Here is a 24068-nt window from a genome sequence, read left to right as displayed (position 1 = left end):
TTTTTTGAATATCTTGCACCATTTCATGCTGATCAGTGCTTTTTCTAGATCTGCAAATTCTATGGACTTGTCTTGACTTTTTTTTAGTCTTGCTTCCATTATTAAGCACATCAGAACCACCTCTATGATGTCTGTACCTTTTCTAAAGCCAAACTGATCGTCACGTACCAGTTCCTCAGTTTTGTTTTACACTATTTTTTGTACTATGCTCATCAGTAATTTGGATGTGTGAAACATTTAAGATGATTGTGCAGTAGTTTTCTCACTTATCTGCCCTTGTTATATCAGAGTGTGAGCATGATATTTTTCTGACTGATGGTATCTCTAAGACACAGATTCTACACGAACCAATCTGAATAATAGTTTCGTTGTCACTTCCACCAAAGATTTTAGAAATTTTAAAGGAATGTATTATCCATGCATTCCACCTTCTCTGATCACAAGTTTTCACAGCTCTGTTGATCGCACTACGGGAAGATATGCTGTTTATCAAATATTACAGATACAGCATGCAAAACCTCTCCCGAATATTGCCAATCACAGGCTATTTTCAAAGCCATTTTATTTTCAATCAAACTGCTCCATATCAATTGTCACGAACACTATGTTTTCCTTCAAGGGAATGAAAGAAGGAAATCACATTACAAAAGAAAAAAATGGAAAGAGAATTTAAAAAAAGGGTAGTGAAAATAACAAGCAATTTATCGACAAAATACAAATTTAACACAAGAAAACCAAGAATTATTGTAGCAGCAGCACTTAACTTTGCTCTCTCTCTTTTCATTTTTGTTTTTAAACTCTGAAAATTTGATTCGGTTCAATTTAATATGAATGTAACATACTCCAAAACTGTTGCATACCCGAGGATGTGGATCCTGTCCTATCATTTTTTCACGTACTCTCCAACGTAACTCAGCACGACTATCCTCTCCAGGAACTTTCTGTTGGCGCCAATAGGTCTGGTACTTGTGGTAGAGGGAGACAGGATCACTGCGTGATGGCATCGAACCCCGTTGAAGTTGCCATGGTTTGATGACTGTTCATGTTGAATTTTCAAAAAAATATTACTCACAAAACAGCCTACTGCAAATTTTAGATAGTCATTTTACATTTCAAATAGGCCAAAAATAAGATGTTTGATTATAACTGTTCTCTGTTACACTATTAGACTGACTGACAGCAAAATGAACTACAGAGTAATACTGTCACACAGCACCCAGTTTGCCAACATAGCACGTTCTCAAGGTATCATGTAACACTACAAGAAAAGGGGTCAGGAAGAAAGAAGGTAGAAAAGAGAGGAGAGAGAAAGAGCATCAGAACATGCTCACTCTGTTCAATTTCAGCCAATATTATTATAATTAAACTATGAACACAAATACAAAGTGCTGCACAAGGTAGGTCAGCTTTTGAGGTTTTATTCTTCTCCGTGTTTATCCAGATAATTCTTAATCAGAACACAGAAATGAAGGCACCTATGGTCAGTCAGTGGCAGATCAAATCTCAGTAAATCCTTCGTCACTGCCACAATGGCTCCACTGAATTTTGCCTTAGATGTATTCTGTCTTAATCACTCAGCAATAACTGTGAAGCAAATGTCCAAACATGCTGTACCTCTCCGACTGAGCACATGTGTGGGTGAGGCAAAGGCCTTTCCTTTATCCACATGCTTCAATAAAGAGAAGTTTTGAAGTTGAGCTTCAGCGTTTTTACATGTGTATCAACTGGGCAATGTTTCTTATATGACTGTCATGAAACACAACCGACAGCATATTGGTGGGTCAATCCATATGAAGTGGTCCAGTGATGGTTGCTTGACCATTTTTAAATATTTTAATTTTTTATATGTGATTGCCCTATATTTGAGAAGTTCAAAATAGTTTTTTAAAATAATTTATCTTGCACCTTTACTGAATGGTGGCCATTTTTATTTGTAGGCGTGCGATGATTTTTCAGTCTGGAGGCATTAGCGAAAATTTGAATATCTCTGCACTAGGTGAAGTTACAACATTGCAATTGACATGATTGTTTTTAGAAAAGTGTCCTCTACAACATTGTCTATTATACAAAATACCCAAAAAATAACCAGTCAAAATTAGCTCCAAAGTTTGGTATCCAAATTTTCAAAAATCCACTTTTTAGGCCCAAAAATAACAAACAAGGCGTGATTTATGAGAGTATTTTTTTCCTATAGTTAGATATCATACACTACTAGCCTCATATAGAACAAGAACACTTACAAATGTTTCCTTAATTTTTTATGAATTTTTGAAATTTGAAAATTTTCATTTTTTGTAAATTTTGGGGTTAGTTATCTCAGATGGGACTGAATATAACCATATGATTTTTGCACAGTTTGTACACCTATATGTTAGCGACATACCGTAAAAATTTCAACATTGATATCTGACTGTGAACAAAGATAGGAATTTTCGAAAATGAGGAGATAATTCACATTACTCTACAACTGATCTTATGGCTGTTGCCTATTTAAATGGTATATTGTTTCACTGTAATAAAATTTAATTGTGACATATATTTAAATAACACTATCATCCAATATTCATTTAGTTTATTTATTTTTAATAATGCAATATTAAACAATAGGAGCTTTTACTTTTGTTCTATGGTAATAAAAATGCCTGTTTACGTTTATTGTCAATAAAGAAGTAAATTATTGGAAGAAAAATCAGCATTGGCCGTATTTTGTTGTTTTATTGTCAGCAAAATCGATTTTCGGTCACTTAGTGACCATCCTCAGCACTGTAATAAACAATTAAAATTGGTAGGCACTGGTATCAAGCTATCACCACAAGCTTAGAGCGACCACATAAACTTAAACATGTTTATGTGATCACTCTAAGCTTGTGGTTATAGCTTGATACCAGTGCCTACCAATTTTAATTGTATATTACAGCACTGAGGATGGTCACTAAGCGACCGAAAATCGATTTTGCTGACAATAAAACAACAAAATACAGCCAATGCTGATTTTGTAAAAGACTTGGAATCGTGCTTTAATAATACAGATACCAACATTATTTCTAAAGAAGAAGAAAACCTACCACCTGCATTATCTGACACTGAATATTTGAGCTTAATAGAGAAAATTTTAACTTTTTCTTCTTTAGATGTCAGTGAACATTTAATTTTTAATTTAAGTTTGCTCCCTGACTCATGGTCAAGAGAAAAAAAGTTAATGAATTCAACGTTTCTCATCGTTTGGTTAAACTAACCTGAAAATTAGCAAGGGCAAGGCGCTCTTCCAGTTTTAGGAAAGAAGAAAGGAGTAGGTATAAGTGATGAAACAATTAAAAAGATCTAGTAGTTTTTTGAGCGAGTTGAGTTGTTTGGGGTAGGAGACCAGACAGTGAGGTCATCAGTCTCATCGGATTAGGGAAGGGCGGGGAAGTCAGCCGTGCCCTTTCAAAGGAACCATCCCGGCATTTGCCTGGAGCGATTTAGGGAAATCTCAGTAGTTTTTTTTTTAAGATGATGAAAAAAGTAGAATGTGCCCAGGTTGCAAAGATAGCAAAAGATTGTTACAAATGGAGTTAAACTAACAAAGCAGAAACGACTAGTGCTGTCAAATTTAAATGAACTTTATGTAGCTTCCAAAAATTCTCATCCTGAATGCAAAACTGGAAGGTCAAAATTTTGTGACCTCCACCGTAAGTGGTGTATTTTGGCTGGCTCCTCAGGGACACACTCCATATGTGTTTGTTTACATCATCAAACATCAAAAGTCAAACTGATGATTGCAGGTGCAAAACTCATTGATCTTAACTACAAAGAGTTACTAGATTTAATGGTCTGTGACACTAACAGTTATGACTGCATGATTAGTCAGTCAGTGTAATAAATGCCCTGATAAGAAAACAGTTATTAAATTGTTTCACGAATTTGATGAGGAAATGCCAGCCAGTATTACTTTCAAACAGTGACACTGACAGGGCAGAAATGATGACAGTGGTTACATCTCAGGAAGAGTACTTGGAATCTTTAATTGGTCACTATTGTGTTGCTAAAATCCAAAGTAAGTTTCTGAGGGACAAAAAAGTACAACTTCATGAAACTGAATGCGTAGTGCTAGCTGATTTTGCAGAAAATTTTACATTTGTGATTCAGGATGCAATACAAGGGTACCACTGGGTCAATTACCAAGCAACAGTGCATCTCCATTTATTCTCTACTTTAAAAATGAGAAAGATAAAGTTTGCAGTTCTTCAATTTGCATTGTAAGCGACTACTTTGAGCACAACACTTTGGCTGTACATGTGTTTCAAAAGTATGTAATAAATTACATAAAAGAAAATTTTCCCAAGGTTAAGAAGCTGATATACTTTTCAGATGGAAGTGGTAGTCAGTATAAGAACAAAAGGAATTTTTCAAATCTGTGCAACCACAAAGTAGACTTTGGGTTGGAGGCTGATGGCACTTTTTAGCATCTTGCCATGGTAAAAATGCCTGTGATGGAGTAGGAGGTACAACAAAACGTCAACTAAGTAAAGCCAACCTACAAAGACCAACCACAGACCAAATTCTCACAGTACAGGACATGTATGTCTTTTGCAAGGATAATATTAAAGGCATTACCTATTTTCAGATCAAGAAAGAAGAAGTGGTTCTGCATATGAAAACAACGCTTCAAACCAGATTTGAAAACTGTATAGCAATAAAAGGAACAAGGCATTCCATAAATTCCTCGGCATTGCAGAAAACTTTGTTCGATGCTATGTAACATCAGAAACCGAAATTTATGAGGATCATTGTGTCAGTAAAATTACATCTGTCTTTAACGTTGAATGACATAGTGGCATGTGTGTATGGTGGACAGTGGTGGCTTGCAGAGGCTGAAAGAATAAGTTTGGATTTTTACCACCCTGTTGGCCCAAGGACATCATTCAAGAAATCTACTAGTGACAAAGTTTGGATACCAATGAAAAATGTTTTGAGGAAACCAGCGACTGGGAGATATCACAGAAGCTGTCTGAAGAAATAAGTGTTCTTAACATTCACCATCAGGTTTAGGAACAGCTGCATCTCGAAGGATGTTAATTGAAAATATTTATTTTAAACATATCAAAATAATATAAATGTTAATATCAGTGACGTTTCCACTTCTTGTATATAATTCAGTACCTTACTTCAATAATAACTGATTGTATCACACCAATATCATACATGAATAGGCAACTGCCATAAGATCAGTTGTAGAGTAATGTGAATTATCTTCTCATTTTTGAAAATTCATATCTTTATTCACAGTCACATATCAATGTTGAAATTTTTACAGTATGTTGCTACAAACTGTGTAAAAATCATATGGTTATATTCAGTCCCACCTGAGATAACCCCAAAATTTACAAAAAATAGACTCTCATAAATCACTCCTTGTTTATTTTTGGGCAAAAAAGTGGATTTTTGAAAATTTGGATACCAAACTTTGGAGGTCATTTTGACTGGTTATTTTTGAATTTAGGGTATTTTGTGTAACAGACAATGTTGTAGAGGACACTTTCCTAAAAAAATCATGCCAATTGCAATGTTGTAATTTAACCCAGTGCAGAGATATTCATATTTTTGCTAACGTCTCTAAGCAAACATCATCGCACGCTTACAAACGAAAATGGCCACTATTCAGTAAAACTGAAAGGTAAAATTTTTTTAAAAAACTGTTTTGAACGTCTCAATTATAGGTTAATCACATATAAAAAATTAAAATATTTAAGAATGGTCAAGCAACCAACTTAATTTTTATTGGACCACTTCATTTGGATTGACCCTGGTATTTCTGAAGCCATGGACAGCTATTGCTTTAATTTATAATCCTTCTAATATTCTTTAAATCATTTAGAGTTTTGAATTGTATCCTGAAAATATATTTGGCTAATTTTCCACATTCAAAAATGTTTACTTTCCTCAGTTCATTTCTAATTTCTTAAACCTCTGCTTCTCAAGTGTATTGTATGAACATGTTCAAACCAGCAATTAGATAGTTTTCTCCCATTCACCAAAACCAGATATTCACTGATCATCTAGTGTTTCCTCACAGCTACATTAAGTTGTTAGACTTTATTGTAACACACTTCTTTTCAAGTTTTTTTGATTTATTGTTATATGTTTACAATTCCCAATTTTCTTCAAAATGTTCACCTATCTTTTGCACCTTCTCCCTTAATTCAAGTCCAGATTTTCTGCTGTGCATACATACGTTGTTCTAATTTTGTTGCAATTTAGTATGAGGGCCATAAAGACATCCTCATCTTCCATGTATTTAATTTATTGGCTCCTCTGCCATACTGCATTACTTCAAGATATTTAAATGTACTGACTTTTTCTAACAATATGGAAAGACAGATTATTACTCACCATACAGAGGAGGCACTGAGTCACAGACAGGAACAATGAAAAAAAGACTGTTAAAACATTAAAGCTTTTGGACAAAGTCCTTCTTCGGTATAGAAAATACATACACATTCATACAATAGGCCCAGAAAATTAGAATACTGGAAACAGTTTCATTCACTCAATAGGCCTCCAATATGAATAATCCGAGTTTGGCCAAATTTCTGAGTGGAGCTTCAGCTTTTCTGAAAACAAAACTACCAAAATTTCGGATCTTTCCTGGGCTTTTCCAAATTCTTCCAAACCTAAGTGTTTAGAAGAAAAAAAAAAGTTGCTAATAATGTAGAGCATTAATTTCTGCATCGACTGAGTACCAAAACTTTGATAGTTGATTAAATTTTCCAATAAAAAAAAGCTGCACTAGAGAACGGTAAATTTTTTTTTTTTTTTTTTTTTCACTTTTCAAGAAAGACTCTTTTTGTCACTATAAAATGTGCAGCATCTGAGTACTGGCCAATTTGAGGTAAAACCTTATAAGATAATAGTTGTAGAGCACAAAACTGTGAAATTCCAAAAAGAAATCGACTCCTACCATTGAAGTGCATAAATTTTAAAATCACATCGCATGATAAGGTCATCCCTGTACAAAATTTCATTGCACAAACAGTGCAATGAAGTGCTTCAGCAAGTAAGAGCTGGCCCCATACCCTGTAATGTTTGATGAAGTAGGCATGCTGAAAGCACAAATAGTTGTGTTTTGTAAGAGTGGCGTGGGAGGCCAAATAACTTCACTAAACTCTCATTAACCCGGCCCTCAGTAATCCCTGCCCACATCTGAAATGGTGCACAATTAATTATCTTGTGTAACAGTGCTGTTAGTGAATTACAGTGTTAAACACTGCTGTAAATATTTGAAATTGTGGCATTCTCTGCATTTCAGTATCACGTCTTCTAAATGGAAACATGTTACACTGGACCTCAAGTAGAAGCTCAAAACTTTAGATAAGTTGAACCTAGGTTCTCCACAAAAAGCCATTGCTGCTGAGTACAATGTTGGACGAATTTTGCATTGTCTCTAATGTAATTACAGCTGTTATTAAAGGAGTCAACACAAAAATAATCAATCTTTGAAAACGGAAGTACCTTTCGATTTAATAAAGTATATCCCCTTTGTGCATCTTCACGTTTTTGTGGCGCAATGCATGATCAATTAAATTTCAGGTGTGCAGCAGCACTGATTCCTCTTCTGCACAGGTGGTCTCACATACAGCACTCACCAGAGATGTTGATCGGCAGTAAAGAGTTGCAGCGTATGCATGATTAGATATATGGCTACATGGTCGATCAACACAGGGATATCAATGTATCACTGCGAGCTGTACTGTAGCCATGTCTTTTTAAGTTTATTTCAGAAAGTGCTGGATTCCACGATTTATTCAAGCTAAGCAATTTTCAACTGCTTCTTTCACAACTGAGCCCAGAAAGATGTAAGTCAATGCTAAAATTTCGATGTTTTCATACATGATAGAGTGCCCAGTGCCAAGACAGTGCCCTGACACCATCAATTTATTGTGTTGTAAGAGCCAGGTGTACATGCAGTATTTTGTGCATCTTTCATGGACTGTACGTGTTGTCTATCTGATATATGGAAGGTCACACTCACAGGGGATGTTGTAAACCACAAGCTTCCAAATCATCTGCATTCCATATGCCCACTGTGCGCATAAGGAATGCAGAAAACACGAAAAGCTTTAAATCCATAGTTTTTCTACCATATGTGGGAAACTTATCATCAAAAAGAGAACAGACCTTCAGCAAACACAAAGTGAGAGTAATTCTTTACCCTCCATCAAAGACAGCAGCACTCTTTGATACCATTAAAGATGATTTGATGCTTCACAATCCTGGAGTTTACTAGATCCCTTATGAGTGTAGCCTTTCAAACATCAGGCAGATGACAAGTACAGTCCAGGAAAGATGTACAGAGCACAGCAGGTACACCCACCTCTTACAGCCCATTAAATCAGTGGTGCACAGCACTGTGTTGACACTAGGTACACTATCATGTATGAAAAAAAAAAAAAAATCAAAATTTTAGTCTTGACTTCCACCTTTTTGGGACTCAACAGTGAAAGAAGCAATTGAAATTAGGTTGGTGGCAAATTTAATTAATAGATATAACAGCTTCAGCTTGGATAAATCATGGAATCCAATACTATCTGTAAGAAATTTATGAAGACGTTGCGATAGTACAGATCACTGTGGTACACAGTTCACTGTGATACATCGATATGCCAGCGTGGATCAGCCGCAATCACAGATCCAATCATGCATACGTTCCAGCCACAGATCTTATTCATGCGTATATTGCACCTCTTTGCCACCATCAATGTCCTCCGTGCCTTGTGTATATGTGGCAACATTCACAGTGGCATGGTCCACATGTTTAAAAGTATGGAGCAAGTGCTGGAGCGACAGTCAGCCAGTTCATTCTGAAGATGGCAGAATGACACAAAGCTGAAGTAACAGAAGAAGTAAAATGAATGCTTATTTGTTTACTGTTTGTTTTAGGACGCTAGAACAGCTAAGGTCATAAACACCTATCCATAACCTCAGATCACCAAGAAGTAAAAGAAATTAAAAGCAACTATCTGATAAGCCGAATTGACGGGAGGAAAGTGAGTTAAGAACAAGCACTTCCACACTGAGAAAGATCAACAAAATTCGCTGTAGAGACAGCAGAGGTTCCAAACCAAATATTAAATGTCCTTCGCCATATTGCTAAGACAGGTAAAAAGTAAAACACAGTCAACAGCCCACACATCATTTGCTAGAACAGCCAATAACTCAGATGGTGAACATACATAAGTACGTAAGTAGTTTTAAAAAAAGGCATTCGGCCAGGAAAAGGCAGCGAACTGTCAGACACTGACGACAATGAGCACAACAAGGAGGAGGATCATCACTTAACAAATGGCAATGGCTAAAACAATAATGCCCAATACACAACCTAGCTAAAATGATCTCCTCATGGTGAGAGAGTCAAGATGAAATCGCCCGAGCTGTTGGGAGAGGTTCAATTCCCCGGAGCCTGTGGTAATGCCAAAGTGACAACACCTGCTGAAAGACAGCAATGTGGAGATCGTCCAAAGGGATGGAAGAGCTAGTGGACCGAAATTGTAGGACCACAGTCTTGGCAGCAGCGTCAGCAGCCTCGTTTCCTGTCAGACTGCCGTGAAAACAGTGAGGAAATGGAAGCTTTCTTTGACCCATTGCACTACGGGATGGGCTGTATACAGCACACAAGACTCTAAAGAACACAAAGAATCACAGCATATGACAATTAAAAAGCCTATGTTGCCAGATGTACTGGGTGGCCTGACAGAGGGCGAAGAGCTCTACTGTAAATATTGTGCAGTGTTCTGGAAGCTGGTTCCGAAAATAGTCCGTGCCAATGACGAAGGAAAACCTGACACCACAGTCAGTCTTAGACCATCAGTCCTACGAAGGTACTATCACTACGTTCCGTGCGAAGGTTGAGAAACACAGTGATAGATGAAATCTGGATTAATTTCCCTAGGAACTGAATCGAGTCCAAAGTGAATAAGGGCCACCACACAAAGCCAAGGCGGAGAAGGGTTCACATCCATAGGGAATATGACAGGCAGCAGGAAGTTAATCTGCTGGAGCAATAGCCAAAAGTGAACTCCAGATGGACACGCCCCACATTGGCAGTCAAGGGAGTCATTGAAGAATGAGGCATAGGATGGGTGGCCAGGCACGGTGACGAACAGCATGCATATCCGCTGAGGACATTATCATGCTGGTATGACAGCAGTGGTTTGGCAGCTTCTGCATAGAGACTTGCTACTGGGCTTAGTGTGCAAGGAGCCAGTGGCCATACAGATTACATGATGGTGGGTTGTATTATGATTGTGTAAGATGGACGGATTTGCAGATGCATAAACAATACACCCATAGTCCAGTTTCAAACAGACAAGAGATCAGTACAAATGGAGGAGGGTGGTCTGATCAGCTCCCCAAGAAGTACCGCTTAAAACACGTAGGGTAGAGTGTCCAGCCATGTGAGAGACATGGGAGGACCAAAAAAGTTTCCCATCAAGCATGAGCCCCAGGAATTTCATAGTTTCAGCAAACGGAAGAGCAACAGACCCAGGACGTAAAGGAGGAGGAAGAAACCAACAGCATCGCCTCTAATTCATATAAATGGTTTTGTCAGTGGAAAAGTGAGAGCCATTGTCGATGCTCCACGAATAAAGACAATCAAGACATCACTGAAGACACCACTCAAGGACGCAAGTCCATGGAGAACTCCAACAGACTGCAAAGTTGTCGACGAAAGGAGAGTCAGATAGGTCTGATGGGAGACAGGCCATTATAGATAAATGGATATAGCAAAGAAGATGATCTCAGGACGAAGCCTTGAGGCACCTCATTCTCCTGGATAAAGGTATTCGACAAGGCCAAACCCACACGTACATTGAAAACCTGGTCTTTTAAAATTTTCTGAAAGAAACGGGCCAGGCGGCCTTGGAAGCCCCACGAGCACACAGTATACCAGTCTCCATCAGGTGTATTACGCTTTCTCCAAATCGAAAATCTCTGCTATAGTCTGATATTTCTGCAGAAAACTTTTCATGACATGAGTTGACCAAGTATGAGATGGTCAACTACAGAATGGTGTGCTCGAAATCCACATTGTTCAGTGGTTAGTAGATTGCGAGATTTGAGCCACCATACCAACCAACCATGAATCATATGTTCCATCACCTTGCAAACACAGCTAGGGAGAAAAATGGAGCGGTAGCTAGAAGGAAAGTGTTTGTCCTTGCCTGGCTTAGGTATGGATATGAAAGTGGCTTCACGCCAGTGTCTGGAAGCATGCTACCTGCTCCCAAATGCGACTGCATATGTCAAGGAGAAAGTACTTGTCCACAAGACCAAGGTGCTGCAACATCTGTATGTGAATATCGTCCGACCCTGGAGTGGGGGACTGGGATGAAATGGGAAAATAATCTAGCTCTCTCACAGTAAAAGAAGCATTGTAGCACTCACGATTCTGAGAGGGGAAGGGTAGCACCCAAGCCTCCACTAATTTCTGAGGGGAAAAAGTGGAGTGAGTGAGGAGCTCTAAATCTCCACAAAATAGCAATCCACGGTGTTGTAGATAGGTAAATGACAGCACCTGCTATGATCGGGCTGGATATAGGGGAAATGGACTTTGGTGCTAGGGAGCCGAAGGAGGTTGCCCTACATGACAGAAGAGGGAGTGAAACCGTTAAAAGATCTAATAAATGAAATCTAGTTAGCTTTTTTGCCATCGCGAAGAGTGCGGCCACACTGCACACACAACTGTTTATAATGAATACAATTAGTCATCGCAGGTTGACTGTTAAAAATGCAGAGGGCACATCGAGTGACCCCCATCGCGGCATGCCTCAGTCCACCAGGGTATCGGGACACGGCACAGTAAAAATGAAATACGAGGTATGGAATTTTCTGTGGCAGTAAGGATAAGGTTCGGGAGGTACTCTAACTGGTCATAACGACTGGGGAAATGATGTTCACCGAAGGACACCAGAGAGGAAGAAAGCGTCCAGTCAACCTTAGAAAGCTGCCAATTGGGTCTACATGAAGATGTGGTGGAAGTCAGCAAAAAGATAGCACACAGGAAATGGTCGCTCGAGTATGTGTCAGAGAGAAAAGACCGCTTGAGACAACGGGCAAGCTGGGCAGTGCACAACCAGAGGTGCAAATGGTAATAGGTGTGCGTGGAGTATGAAAGGAACATGGGTGCTCCAGTGTTGAGACACATGAGGTAGAGATGACTGAGAAGGTCAGCCAAGAGGGCACCTCTGACAGGTTCTAAAAGATCCCCAAAGGGGATGGTGTCCATTAAAGTCACCAAGCAGCAAAAAGGGGTGAGGGAGTTGATCAATAAACTGGAGGAAGTCTGCCCTGGTGACACCAAATGACAGAGGGACGTAGACATGGCAAAGAGAAAAGGCGAAGCGGGGAAGGATAATGCGGACTGCAACAGCTTGCGGCCGAGTGTTCAGTGAGATTGGTTGCCTATGAACGTTTTCCCGGGTGATCAGCGTGACTCTGCCAGAGACAGAGTGTTCGCAAGGATGCAATTTTGTTTCTTGGAGGCAGAAAAAAAGTGGACACTGTTGTTCCAAGAGCAGCCGTAATTCCTCTTTGTTTGGTCTAATGCCACGAATGTTCCAATAGAGAAGAGTCATAACAGGGATTAGGGAGGAGGGACCAAATGAAGAGAAGTTACCTCGGCAGCTGCCGAGTGCCAGCCTTCAAAGACTCATGGTTACAAGGCACAGAGGCTGGAAGATCCTGTTCCACGAGTTCTACAGAGGTATCATCAGCATTCTCACAGGGTTGGCCTGCAGATTGCAGGACAGAAAAAATGGAGGAGTGTGCGCACCAGCGAAACGGTTGGCTGGGTGAGGGTATCACATGGTGACACCGCTAATGAGGACCCCAAGTTGGAGAAGGAGAAGACCGTTTGCCTTTGTTTGATTTCTTAGAGCCTTTGCAACTGGCAGATGAAGACTCAGATGCTTGTTAGTCAGAGAAAAGTCTTCACAGGAGCATTACTCCTGATCTTTCTTCCTGCCAGTTGTGTAGCAGTTATTTCACCGCTGGAGGCAAAGACTTGGTGGCTTGTTGCACAGCTGGAGATGAAGGAGACAGGGATGCTGCTGTGACACTGGGTGATTTTATGACTGTGGTGCTAAATTTGAGGTCGCACATCTGCATGACCCTGTCCTTTGTGGCGAGAGCTGTAAAATGAACAATACTGTTAGTGTTTTACAGTTGTAAAACACTGGGCTTTCCACTAGCTAACAACTTGTGAGCGATAAGATACTTTTTCCTTCGCCCGGATCTCCTGGCTGGCCCACTCATCAGGAACATGAGACATTTTTGGGATGATGCTGCATGGCCACCATTGCAATTGATACAGTGGAGAGGAAGTGGCATGCAAGTGCCCTCGTGATCATCTCTACCACAGGTAACACATTTGGCCGTATGTCAACAGGAAATTCAAGTGTGGTTGTAACATTGATACTGGTAGCAGCGCAGCGAATTTGGAATGTATGGAGCAACCATGACGACTTCATAGTACACTTTGGTCTTTGATGAAAGCACTACTCTATCAAACATGAGAAAAAGAGTGCAAGTAGGCACTTTTTTATTGCATAAACCTTTCGTATTACCCACTGGACTGCAGTGACACACTGATCAGAGAGGTAAGTATGGATTTCTCCCTCAGTAAGAACACCGAGCAGCCTTGTGTAAATAACACTGTGCGACGAATATAGCATATCTGCCTCGGTCAGCCCATTGAGCAACCTAGTGTAAAGGACAACACAAAAAGAATTCAGAATTCTATGGGGCTCAACACAAACAGGATAGCTGTGGAGGAGTGAAACAGCAAGCAGTTGTTGGGCTCGAAAATCACATTAGTCTCCAAAACCAAAGTGTCATTACATAAATAAGAGCAGGATTTCACAGAGCCTGCAATTGCGTCAACACCTTGCTTAATAATAAACCATAGGACTGACCTCCTCCAGTATGTGATACCGCAAGGAACCAAGTTGCAGCTGGGAGAGTCTTGGATTTCGCTTCATTCCGTTTATGTTTAGTACATATAGACTGAGATGGTGATTGGCTCTTTGTGAAAAGATCCCCACGATTTCCAGCATTACCGACAGCATGCTCCTTCCAATTGATTGTCCCCCTCAGAGGGGGGCTCACCCGTCTTAGGTGATTGTTCACACCTCCTGAACTCCTGACAGAGGGAGCAATTGGCAATTTCGGAAGGTAAAAGCTCAGGCAATCACCCCTCCCTAGACCTAGCCTGTACCAAGTATGTACATGGGAACCCTACATGTTAACTCGAGGCTAGGAATTACACATTACCCAGGCACCTTTTACATATCAAGACACATGGGCTGGCCTTTATGAGTGCACAAGGGGGAAGGAGTAACAGAGGACACTCAAACACTGAAGGGGAGGGAGGATAGAAGATGGAGAATGATGAAAGGAAAAATGAAAAAACAGTGGAAGGGCTGTTCAGGTGTCAGGCTACTGGAACTTCAGAATACATTCCCAAAAATATACCAGACATGTTCCCCAAGGGTACTGAAAAAGAATAACCAGAGGATAGACATGCAGCACAGAAAGCGAAAAGGTGCTACAAAGGCTGGGGCCTCGTGGTAGCCAAGCACAAGCTCACCAAAGAGTGGTGAGCCCCTCTGGGTGTGGAATTTATGTGGCTCCACAATCATAATTTAATGGAGTATATCCCTTACATTTTTTAAATAAATTTCAGACACACACAATAATCTTGCTTGTCTGCTAACCCAGCACCCACATGTGCAAGGAATGACAAGACAAGCGAGAGTCTAGTGTATTTTTTTCCATAATTACATCCACAATTAGTATGGCAAAAAGGCTATAATTGTGTTTGATGGCTACCCTAATGTATTAAGTGATAGGAGCATGAAATCAGCTGAGCAGTTGCACAGAGCCACCAAAACAACAGCATCAACTGTCATGTTTAATGAAACAACATCAGTAACCATGGCAAAAGATTTGTTTCTGTCAGATGAACAAAATAAACAGGACTCACTTTCTTGTTGCTAACACAACTGGAAAGTGATCAATACTAAATAAGGAGCTAAGGATACTGGTACTCTACTGCTTCAGCCCCATTTTCACCCAACATTTTTTTATTGAATCCAGAAAAGGACAGACAAGGCAACATAGTCTCAGCCCCTAAATTTGTCTAAATATCAAAAATAATGTTCTGTTCCTATATGCTGTGTCATGACTTCCTCATTTTTTGGCAAAGGAAAACAAACTCGTCAATGTATTTAAGACAAAAAAAAGCCCTACAGAAAGAAACAGGGACATTCAGCAATTCCAATGCTACTCTTTTATGAGATTTGTCAGAAGTTCATAGTGGTCAATGTACTCTGAAGATGAAACAAAGCCATTAAAAGTGCTTCACTATCAAATCTTTAAAAAACTGTCTCAAAGACATCAGTCACCCTCACCTCTTTGTCTTCTACAGAAGCAGCTGCTTGACAGCATCCCCTGACAACATATTTGCAGGTGCAAGCTTAGAAAAATAACCCACTAGATCCATTGCAATGGGGCTGGAAGGCTTCAAAATTTGGCCTATTGCCAGTTCCCAGTACTACAAATGTTGCACCTGTGGAACTGTTTAACATCCTTTACTGCACACACAACACAGGGTGCCGTGAAAGTTGTCCCTGCAGGACAAACAGCATTAAATGTACCAGCGTTTGCAAACCATCCAAAAATCAACCATGCACCAATGTTCCAACTGACATCCCTATTATTGACATTGATGGTTGTGACACTGATAATGACATTTTGGAAGAAGGGACAAGAGGTCCCATCTAGGACATGAATACAGAAGAAATTTAAGAATTAATGTTACTTGGACCCTCATCTTCCAAGTATGCAAAGATGTAATACCATAAAATAAAGAAAAACAAATTGTACATAGAATAAAAGATTGCTTAGCTAAGTTAAAATAATTTTTTAAAAGTATTACTTTAACACAATTTTATATTATTGCACATAACTGAATTTATTACTAATAAAACAATTTTCTTTATTACTAATAAAACAATAATAAACCTAACATATTTATCCTTGTAAACCAATATTTTGTCCTTTGTGTAGGCCTAATATTATTCCACTAATCTCTAAAACTTTTGGGTTAAGGAAAGTGAATATTTGAAAAATTCATTGAATAATGTTGATATTTACTTACAACTAGCTTTTTTACATTTTAGCATTGACTTACATCTTTCTTCGACTTTTTAAGAACACATATTGATGCTGTCCAACTTTTCTCCTATAAAATTTTGCATCAGATTAGCCAATTCTCAGATGCTGCGCATTTTATAGTGGCAAAATGTGCTTTTTTCGAAAGGTGTGAAAAATTGCTGTTTTCTTATGTAACGTTTCTATATGAAAATTTAACCACATAGCAAAGTTCTGATAATCACTGCAGAATTTAATGCTTCACATTCCTGGTAACCATGGTTTTTTCGATTAAACAGTTAGCTTTGAAGTAATTTGGAAAAACCCAGGAAAGGTACAAAATTTTGTTGATTTTCTTTTCATCGAAGTTGAAGCTTCAATCCACACAGGTCGTGTGTGTGTGTGTGTGTGTGTGTGTGTGTGTGTGTGTATTTTGTATTGCAGGAGGAGATTTTAATGGGTCTCTTTGTGACTCAATATCTAATCTATATGGCGAGTATAAATCTATTTTTTTTTTTTTTTTTTCGATATTGCTGTTATTTCATTTTGAACTTTCTATTGTTTGACTATTTTTCTTTTTTCTGTCAAGTACAAAAAGTTCTCAGTTATGCTTTATATTTTCAAATCACTGTCTCATTACTGTAGCTAAACATTATGAGAGAAATCCATCACATTGTTTGAACCATGAGATTTGAAAAATAGATATTTTACTTAAATAACTGATATTTTGATTTGAGAGCATATTCAGATTCCATTATTTTGTCATCACATCATACACACTACATATAATGAGAATTTAAAAAGTTGTAACAAGAGAATGCTGGCTATTTGTATATGAAGTACTGCAAACGATTCACATGACCACCACTACAAGGATAGGGGTTTTCAAAATGAATGTACAGGTTTTAAGGTTTTGTAGCATTTGTTACTTTCAACTTACAATTATAAATAATATATCAAATGAAAGAGCAATTCGAACAGGTTTTCTTGTAAATGTTCAAAGCAAGCAGTGTTTGTCACACCTTGAGTCAATAGGAGAGTTCTTCCCAGTGTGGAGTCACTGACGCAACAATGCTGATATTAATGTCAGGTAGATCAGCTGGTAGTAGAGACATAAACACATGATAATTTATGAAATACCTAAGCTAAAAATCACATAGCTTCAGCGCAATCATGTACTGAGTTATGCCACTGAGTCAGCACACCATCTTCCTGCCAAATGAAGTTCTCTGGTTCAGTGTTTTCCAACTGAGGAAAGAGCCACAGTTCTGGCACATCAAGATAAGAAACACCAGTTACAGTTGCTTCATTGAAAAGAAAAGACCCATAAACTTTCCACCGAGATATGGCACAAAAACAATTCAATTTAGAGGAGTCTTGTTGCAATTGTACCATTTTCTTGGGATCTGTTGACCCCATATACATACATGATGTGTGTTTGCATTTCCACTTAGGTGTAATGTCTATTATCATTGAAGACAGCACAATCCAGAAAATCTTTATCATCATGCGGCACCATTTCGTTTGCAATGTTGGCATGTAAACCACAGTCTGTAGGCTTTAGAGCTTGTAAAAACTGCAAATGATAAGGATGTAGTTGTAAGCATCTCCTTGAAAGTGCCCACACAAACGTCACTGGAATTGCTAATTCACAACTAGCCTTCTGAATTGATTTCTTGGGGCTGTGTGTGAAAGTCCCTCACTCGTACAACAAGTTCTTCAGTAACTCTTAGTCATTCCACACACTTTCCTTTGCATGCAGGCATACAAACAAAACTTTTTGAGTTGCTCCTTCATTTGATGTATTACTTATAATTGTAAGTCAAATATAATAAATGCGTGAAGCCTTAAAATCTATATATTCATTTTGGAACACCCTGTACTTACTCCTGCTACTTAAACACTGTATACACTCTGCACGATTTTAACAAAGTTAAAAGAATAACACACATGTTAAATACATATTTAAAAATCAATTAACTTCAGTTTCTGAATGTTTTTTAAACCAAGAGATAATATAAAAATTCACTGATGCACCTGTATCACTAGTGAGTCATATCTTAGTAATATTATTTCATCATATTAGTTTTCTGCAATACTTACAAGATGGTGCTGGTTTAGTGTATTCTACTATTTCAATTTTATTTTCCTTTTCAAACTTTACATTGTCTGGTTTCTTCAATTTATTGCTTTTTGGGTAGCCAGTTTTTATTTCAGCTGTAACTAATGAGCACAACACAAATTACTTATTTGGTTATCTGTTGATTATCAGGTGACAAATTTTCAAAGTAAGAATTAATGTTCTAAATAGGTGCACTAATGAATAATACAAAGCTAAACACAATTACTTTGACTTTTACGTTACTTTACTAAGTGTAAAAGCAATACACCTGTATAGTTAATGAAGAATGAAAGTGCAGCTCTCTCATTGTGTACAAAGATGGGTGAGAATAACACAATATACATTTTCTCTAAATCAGAAAGCCAAGCTACCTGGTACAAAGTCACCAACCAGTTTATTTAAGACCTCATAAAAACTGAAGAACAACCTAGACAGCCATTTACACGATACAGCTTACCGTATCTGAATTCTCAAACTATCATCACTATCATCTCTCTCTCTCTCTCTCTCTCTCTCTCTCTCTCTCTCTCTCTCTCTCTCTCTCCCTCCCTCCCCCCCACCCCCTCCCTCCCACCCCTCACCACTCTATAACAAAAATTAAAAAAGAAGTTGTATACAATACGAGATTTCCAATGTTTCTGACTGTTTGTCACACTTTTTTGGAGGTGCTAAAACTTTCATAATTTCAGAAGTTTTCCCGTTTGAGCTTGGCTGCACAAAGTCATGTCAAGCAGTCATTTGAGGGTGTTCTTTAACAGCTTTCAACAAGGAAATTATCAGATACTAAGTTTTAGTATAAAAGTTGGCCATGATCTCGTTGAATGAACTGCCACAGCACAGTAACCAACATGATGGTCACATAGGGGATGAAATTAGAAGCTTTTGCTTTACTGGGCATATCAGGATCTTAGAAAAGCAAATAGTGAAGTCCTAAATATCTATCACAAACATAGAATTCACTGTGCTGTTTATGGTATGCAGAAATTTGAGATCCCAGTTTGTCTGACTGTGTAATTAAATCATTATGAAAATCTACAACTTGGCAACTGCATAACTCAATTGTCCACATTATGTAATTAAAGTAGAAAATTACTTACAAGAATAGAATTCTTTTCCTTGGTTTTCTAGTTACAACAGATCTGAGTATTAACAGGACTTTGGTGACTTCCATCAGGACAACCATTTGTATAGTGGTGAGAGACAGTCAAAGCTGCTTAGCAATTTGGCATTCCTAGAGTATTTTCTAAATAAAGTTAGATCCAACTTAGTTGTGGTTAAACAGTGTACCACCAGACATTGGTTATGACAAGCAGCTCCAGGTAATTATGCACGAAATTGCAAAAGCCTAGTTTATCACTCACAACTGAAATCACACGAAAACCTAGAAAGTTTTATTCAAGACCATCGCCTTACAAATTATGTTCCGAAACTATGAATCAAAATTCATATTAACTCACTGCTCCCAAAATTCTATCAACACCAAAGTCCAATTATAACTACCTGTGTATTCTCTGCATGATGCATCTGTCTTGGTAGGCTTTTTGTCATCCGACAGTTTGTCGCCTCTTGGCTGGTGCTGTGTTCCGTTCACTGATGAGAGTGGAGGCCTTTCATTTGGTGTGGCAGATCTACTGCTACAGGTTGTGCAGAGTCCACTATGCCAATTTTCACATTTACAATGCTGAACATCATATTTGATGAGTTTTTTCAAATCTGGTGAGAAAAAGAAATTGCGTAAAATCAATCACTGATGAAAGCTCAAACTAGTATTAAGTACTGAAAATTAATACCTATAATTCGTCTGAAATATTTCATAGACAACACTCTAATCAGTTTCTGATTTAAGGAGTACTAAAAGAATACACAAAATTTTTGTCTTTAAGTTCCAAGTGTTATCCCATACTGGAAAGGAACATTCATTTACAATGATATAATGATACATCACCGATAAAGAAAGCGAAATAAGTTTAATGTCAGTCTATATCAAATATACGTAAGTCCAGTAACGAAATATCTTGGTTGGCATAATTTAATGATTGCACTAAACAAGAAAGAAACTAAATACTGAGAAAAATGTTTCACTCTAGGCAGAGTATTTGCTATGCTGATTATGTGTGACAAAGTAAAACTATGTTTTAGGCCAGGATTAAAATCTAAATCCATATATTACACAGACAGTGTGCTGTGCAAATTAAGTCACCTGGGCATGTCTTTTAGACTGACTGAAAGCTCAAATTTTTCACTTTTCTTCTAAACTCTATCTGCCTCCCCATGGTGCTCTGATATCTGCACCTCAGAGAAAGGATTTAGTGGCGAGTTTGGTCAATCCAAGGCCTTCAAAGTTGAAGAAATTTCTCCCTCAGCAACAACTCTAGGGCTTCTCTCTTGGAGGTGTGATATCTCAGCACCATAGCAGCACCTCTGCTGAGTTTGGGAGGAAAGAGGAGGAATCGACTGGAAGTAAAATCAGGAAAAGGTTTGTTTCACGACAATATGATACGAGAGAAGTTCCTTTCAACTCTTACTCTTTATGTACATACATAATACATGACTACTTTTTTATATATTATTAAATATTTCTTCAGTTTGGCTGAATGATTTTTGCATATTCATTGTAGATGGCAACTGTTGGATAGGAATCAGTATGCTTCCTTCTCCACACTCAAGACAACCTTAGCAGACTAGGGTTGAGAATAATCACGTTTTTATTTTCAGAACAGCAACTATGTGGACAGAAAAAGATTTATGAAGGCAGCTACAGTTTGCAAATAATGTAAGATAAAGTAAATGGCTCATACATAGGAGTACTAAAAAGCATTTAGTTTATTGGGCAATAGGGTTGGTTTTGGCAAAAATATGTAAAACTCGAATTTTACATTTAAATTTACAAGCTTCCGTGCAACTTCTTTGAAGGATAAGCATTTAGAGAAAGGGCAGTGTTGCTACTAAAGTGATTAGTAGGGTAATGTTGGCAGCCATCGCCCTGATGATGATGGGAACATAGGGTGTATGTTAGTATCAGGTTATCAGAAACCCAAAATGCACAATGTATTTGAAAAAACATGAATTATAATCAAAGAAGTTAACAAGATATTCATTGCAGCAATGAATTTGTAGTGCATTAAACACAGTGAAAGTGACATTTCAAACTAATGATTGACATGTAATCTATGATCACTGACTGTCTTCTGAATGATTACTTTAATTGTTTGGTAAACAAAACAAAGATCCTCGTTATTATTATGGCTGACTCCACTAAAGCATTGTCAACCTATGTGCCACTGAGGGAAAGGGCCCTGGCTGGCACTGCTCTTTTTTAGACTTCAGCCTGATAACAGCTTAGGAACACTGAGAAAAAAGGTTTAATCTGCAGATGCTGACTATCTTAAGAAAGGTTTGTATACAAAAGAGCCACTTTATTTCAGAGAAGCGAAGATTGGCATTAATGGATAGTCCGGTCACATTTATGTTACCACCTGTCAGAAGCCTGAATGACCACATTTTGCAGTGCACACATGCAGGAAGAGTGTGAATGAGGTTCTGGAAGATACTGACAGGGATGTGGAGCCATGCTGACTCCATTGTCATGGCCAGCTAAGCTAGGTTTCTCGGCTGAGGGTCCCCGACGTGAACAGCCCAATCAAAGTGGTCCCAAAAATTCTCGACTGGGGTTAAATCTGGGGAGTTTGGTGGCTAGTGGAGTATGGTTAAATCATCCTGGTGCTGTTCAAATCATGCTGTTATAATGCCCTAGCTGTGTGACACATTGCATTGTCTTGCTGGTATGTGCCATTGCGCCAAGGACAACAAAAACAAACACCATATAGGGTGGATATTGTCTGAAGAACAGGTGCACAATTTTATTGATCCACTGCATCGCCCAGAATGATGAAAAGGCCACAAAAATGTTCCCCTGATCATACCACTCCCTCCTCTGGCCTGGAGCCTTACGGCAATTACTGCAGAGCCATACACACTAACAGCCACATGTGATTCATCTGAAAAGGCCACTTGGTGAATGTCCAGTTGCGTTATTGGTGTGCAAATTTCAGCCTTTGCCGCCAATGAACAGCAGTCAGCATGGGTGGATGAACCAGGTGCACCGCTGCAGAGGCCCATACACAGCAATGTTTGCTGACTAGTTATTGAGGAGACACTGTTGGTAGTCCCTTGGTTCATCTGTGCAGTCAGTTGCTCCACAGTTGCACATCTATTCACCACCCACACACACACACACACACACACACACACACACACACACACACACACACACACACACACTCTGCAGCTGTTGTTCATCCCGTCATCTACAGCCTGAGGTGTACCAAAGTAGCCTCAGCATCAGTTTTGGATAGCACCCATGCACAGTATACTTTAACCACAGCAGCAAGCAATTTACAAACTTAAGCCATTTCGGAAATGCTTCCATCTTTGGCCCAAAAGCCACTTATCATACGATTTGGATGTCAAAGCATTACAACAATGACTGCATTGTTTTGTCCCCCCCCCCCCCCCCCCCTACTCGACACACTTCATACATCCTCCACTCCTGGTACTGCTACCTGCTGTCTGTCAGTCGTTATTGCAGACTGATGTCAAACTTAGGCAGTGGTCACATTAATGTGAATGGACCATGTGAATTGTTCATTCACCCTGCACTATCCGCAAAGGCCCCCCGAAGGGAGGGAGGGTACATACTAGTGAAACATCTTACACGTGCATCATTCGTGGGCTGGGCCACCAGGTCTACTACAGGCCAACAATTTGTTGTCTGGACCTTCTGCAGGAGTAGTATCTCACACAGCACTGATGCCTACAAAAAGAGCATCTCTACAGCCAAGAGAGACACACAGAGGACAACGCAAACAGCTAGTCCCCACACTCAAGAATTAGGTCAACACAGGAACAGTAGCTAGGCTGCTTATGAAGCCAGAGTTTTGAGCAAGCGATATTCATCATCAAACAACCGTAAGATATCAAATATGGGTTTAGAATTTATTAAAATATTTTAGAAAACAAGAAGCCACAAAATTAAGGTCTGAAAATAGAAGAAACTCTTTTTACTTGAATCTTTTACTCTCATTACAGTTAGCATTACGAGGATTGGCTGAAAAATAACACCTCTACCTTCGATACTCTTCAACAGTCGGCAGCATAGGTATGCGGCAGGTACAAGCTTGTTGCATAGCCACAGGGTTCCGGGTTTGATTCCAGGCAGGGTCAAGGAATTTCACCTGCCTCGAGATGACTGGGTGTTTGTGTTGTCCTTATCATTTCATCATCATCTACAGCTCCAGTTGGCAGGAAGTCTTAGCACTGAATTGTTGTGTTGTTACACTGTAAAGTATGGAACTCTGTGCACACGGTCGGTCAATGCAATTTAAGCAACGTGCAGTCATTGAATTCTTGACAGCAGAAGGTGTCACCCCAAAGGAGATTCATCACACCGTGAAAGCAGTTTATGGTGATAGTGTTGATGTGAGTACTGTGTGTTGTTGGGCAAGTAAGTTTAAAGATGTTGAGGCGGGAACATCTGACCTGCGTGACAAAGAAAGAGTTGGACATCCGACGACAGCAACCACTGAGTTTCACAAGCAAAATGTCGACAGATTGATTCCGGATGATCGTCTTATCATTTAGAGAGAAATTGCAAGCACATTTGGCATTTCACAAGAACGTGTGGATCAAATTATTGCTTTGCTTGGCTATCGGAAGATCTGTGCACGATGGGTAACTCGGATGCCGACTCCTGAAA

General features: G+C 39.0%; 1 protein-coding gene across 2 annotated transcripts in view; it reads right to left on the bottom strand.

The window, feature by feature from the left end:
* LOC126416229 (uncharacterized) overlaps positions 1-24068 on the bottom strand; it is a 77655-nt gene that overhangs the window by 18748 nt on the left and 34839 nt on the right. For both annotated transcript variants that reach the window (XM_050083833.1, XM_050083834.1), the window contains exons 2-4: positions 19814-20026; positions 18295-18414; positions 861-1036 (exon numbers count right to left, since the gene is read on the bottom strand). In XM_050083833.1, the coding sequence (XP_049939790.1) occupies positions 861-1036; positions 18295-18414; positions 19814-20026 (509 nt within the window). The remainder of the gene's footprint in view (positions 1-860; positions 1037-18294; positions 18415-19813; positions 20027-24068) is intronic.

This window comes from Schistocerca serialis, chromosome 8 (assembly GCF_023864345.2).
Source record: "Schistocerca serialis cubense isolate TAMUIC-IGC-003099 chromosome 8, iqSchSeri2.2, whole genome shotgun sequence".
NCBI classification, from domain to species: Eukaryota; Metazoa; Arthropoda; class Insecta; order Orthoptera; family Acrididae; genus Schistocerca; species Schistocerca serialis.
The sequence above is the reverse complement of the archived record's forward strand: the minus strand, read 5'-3'. Positions and strand labels throughout refer to the sequence as shown.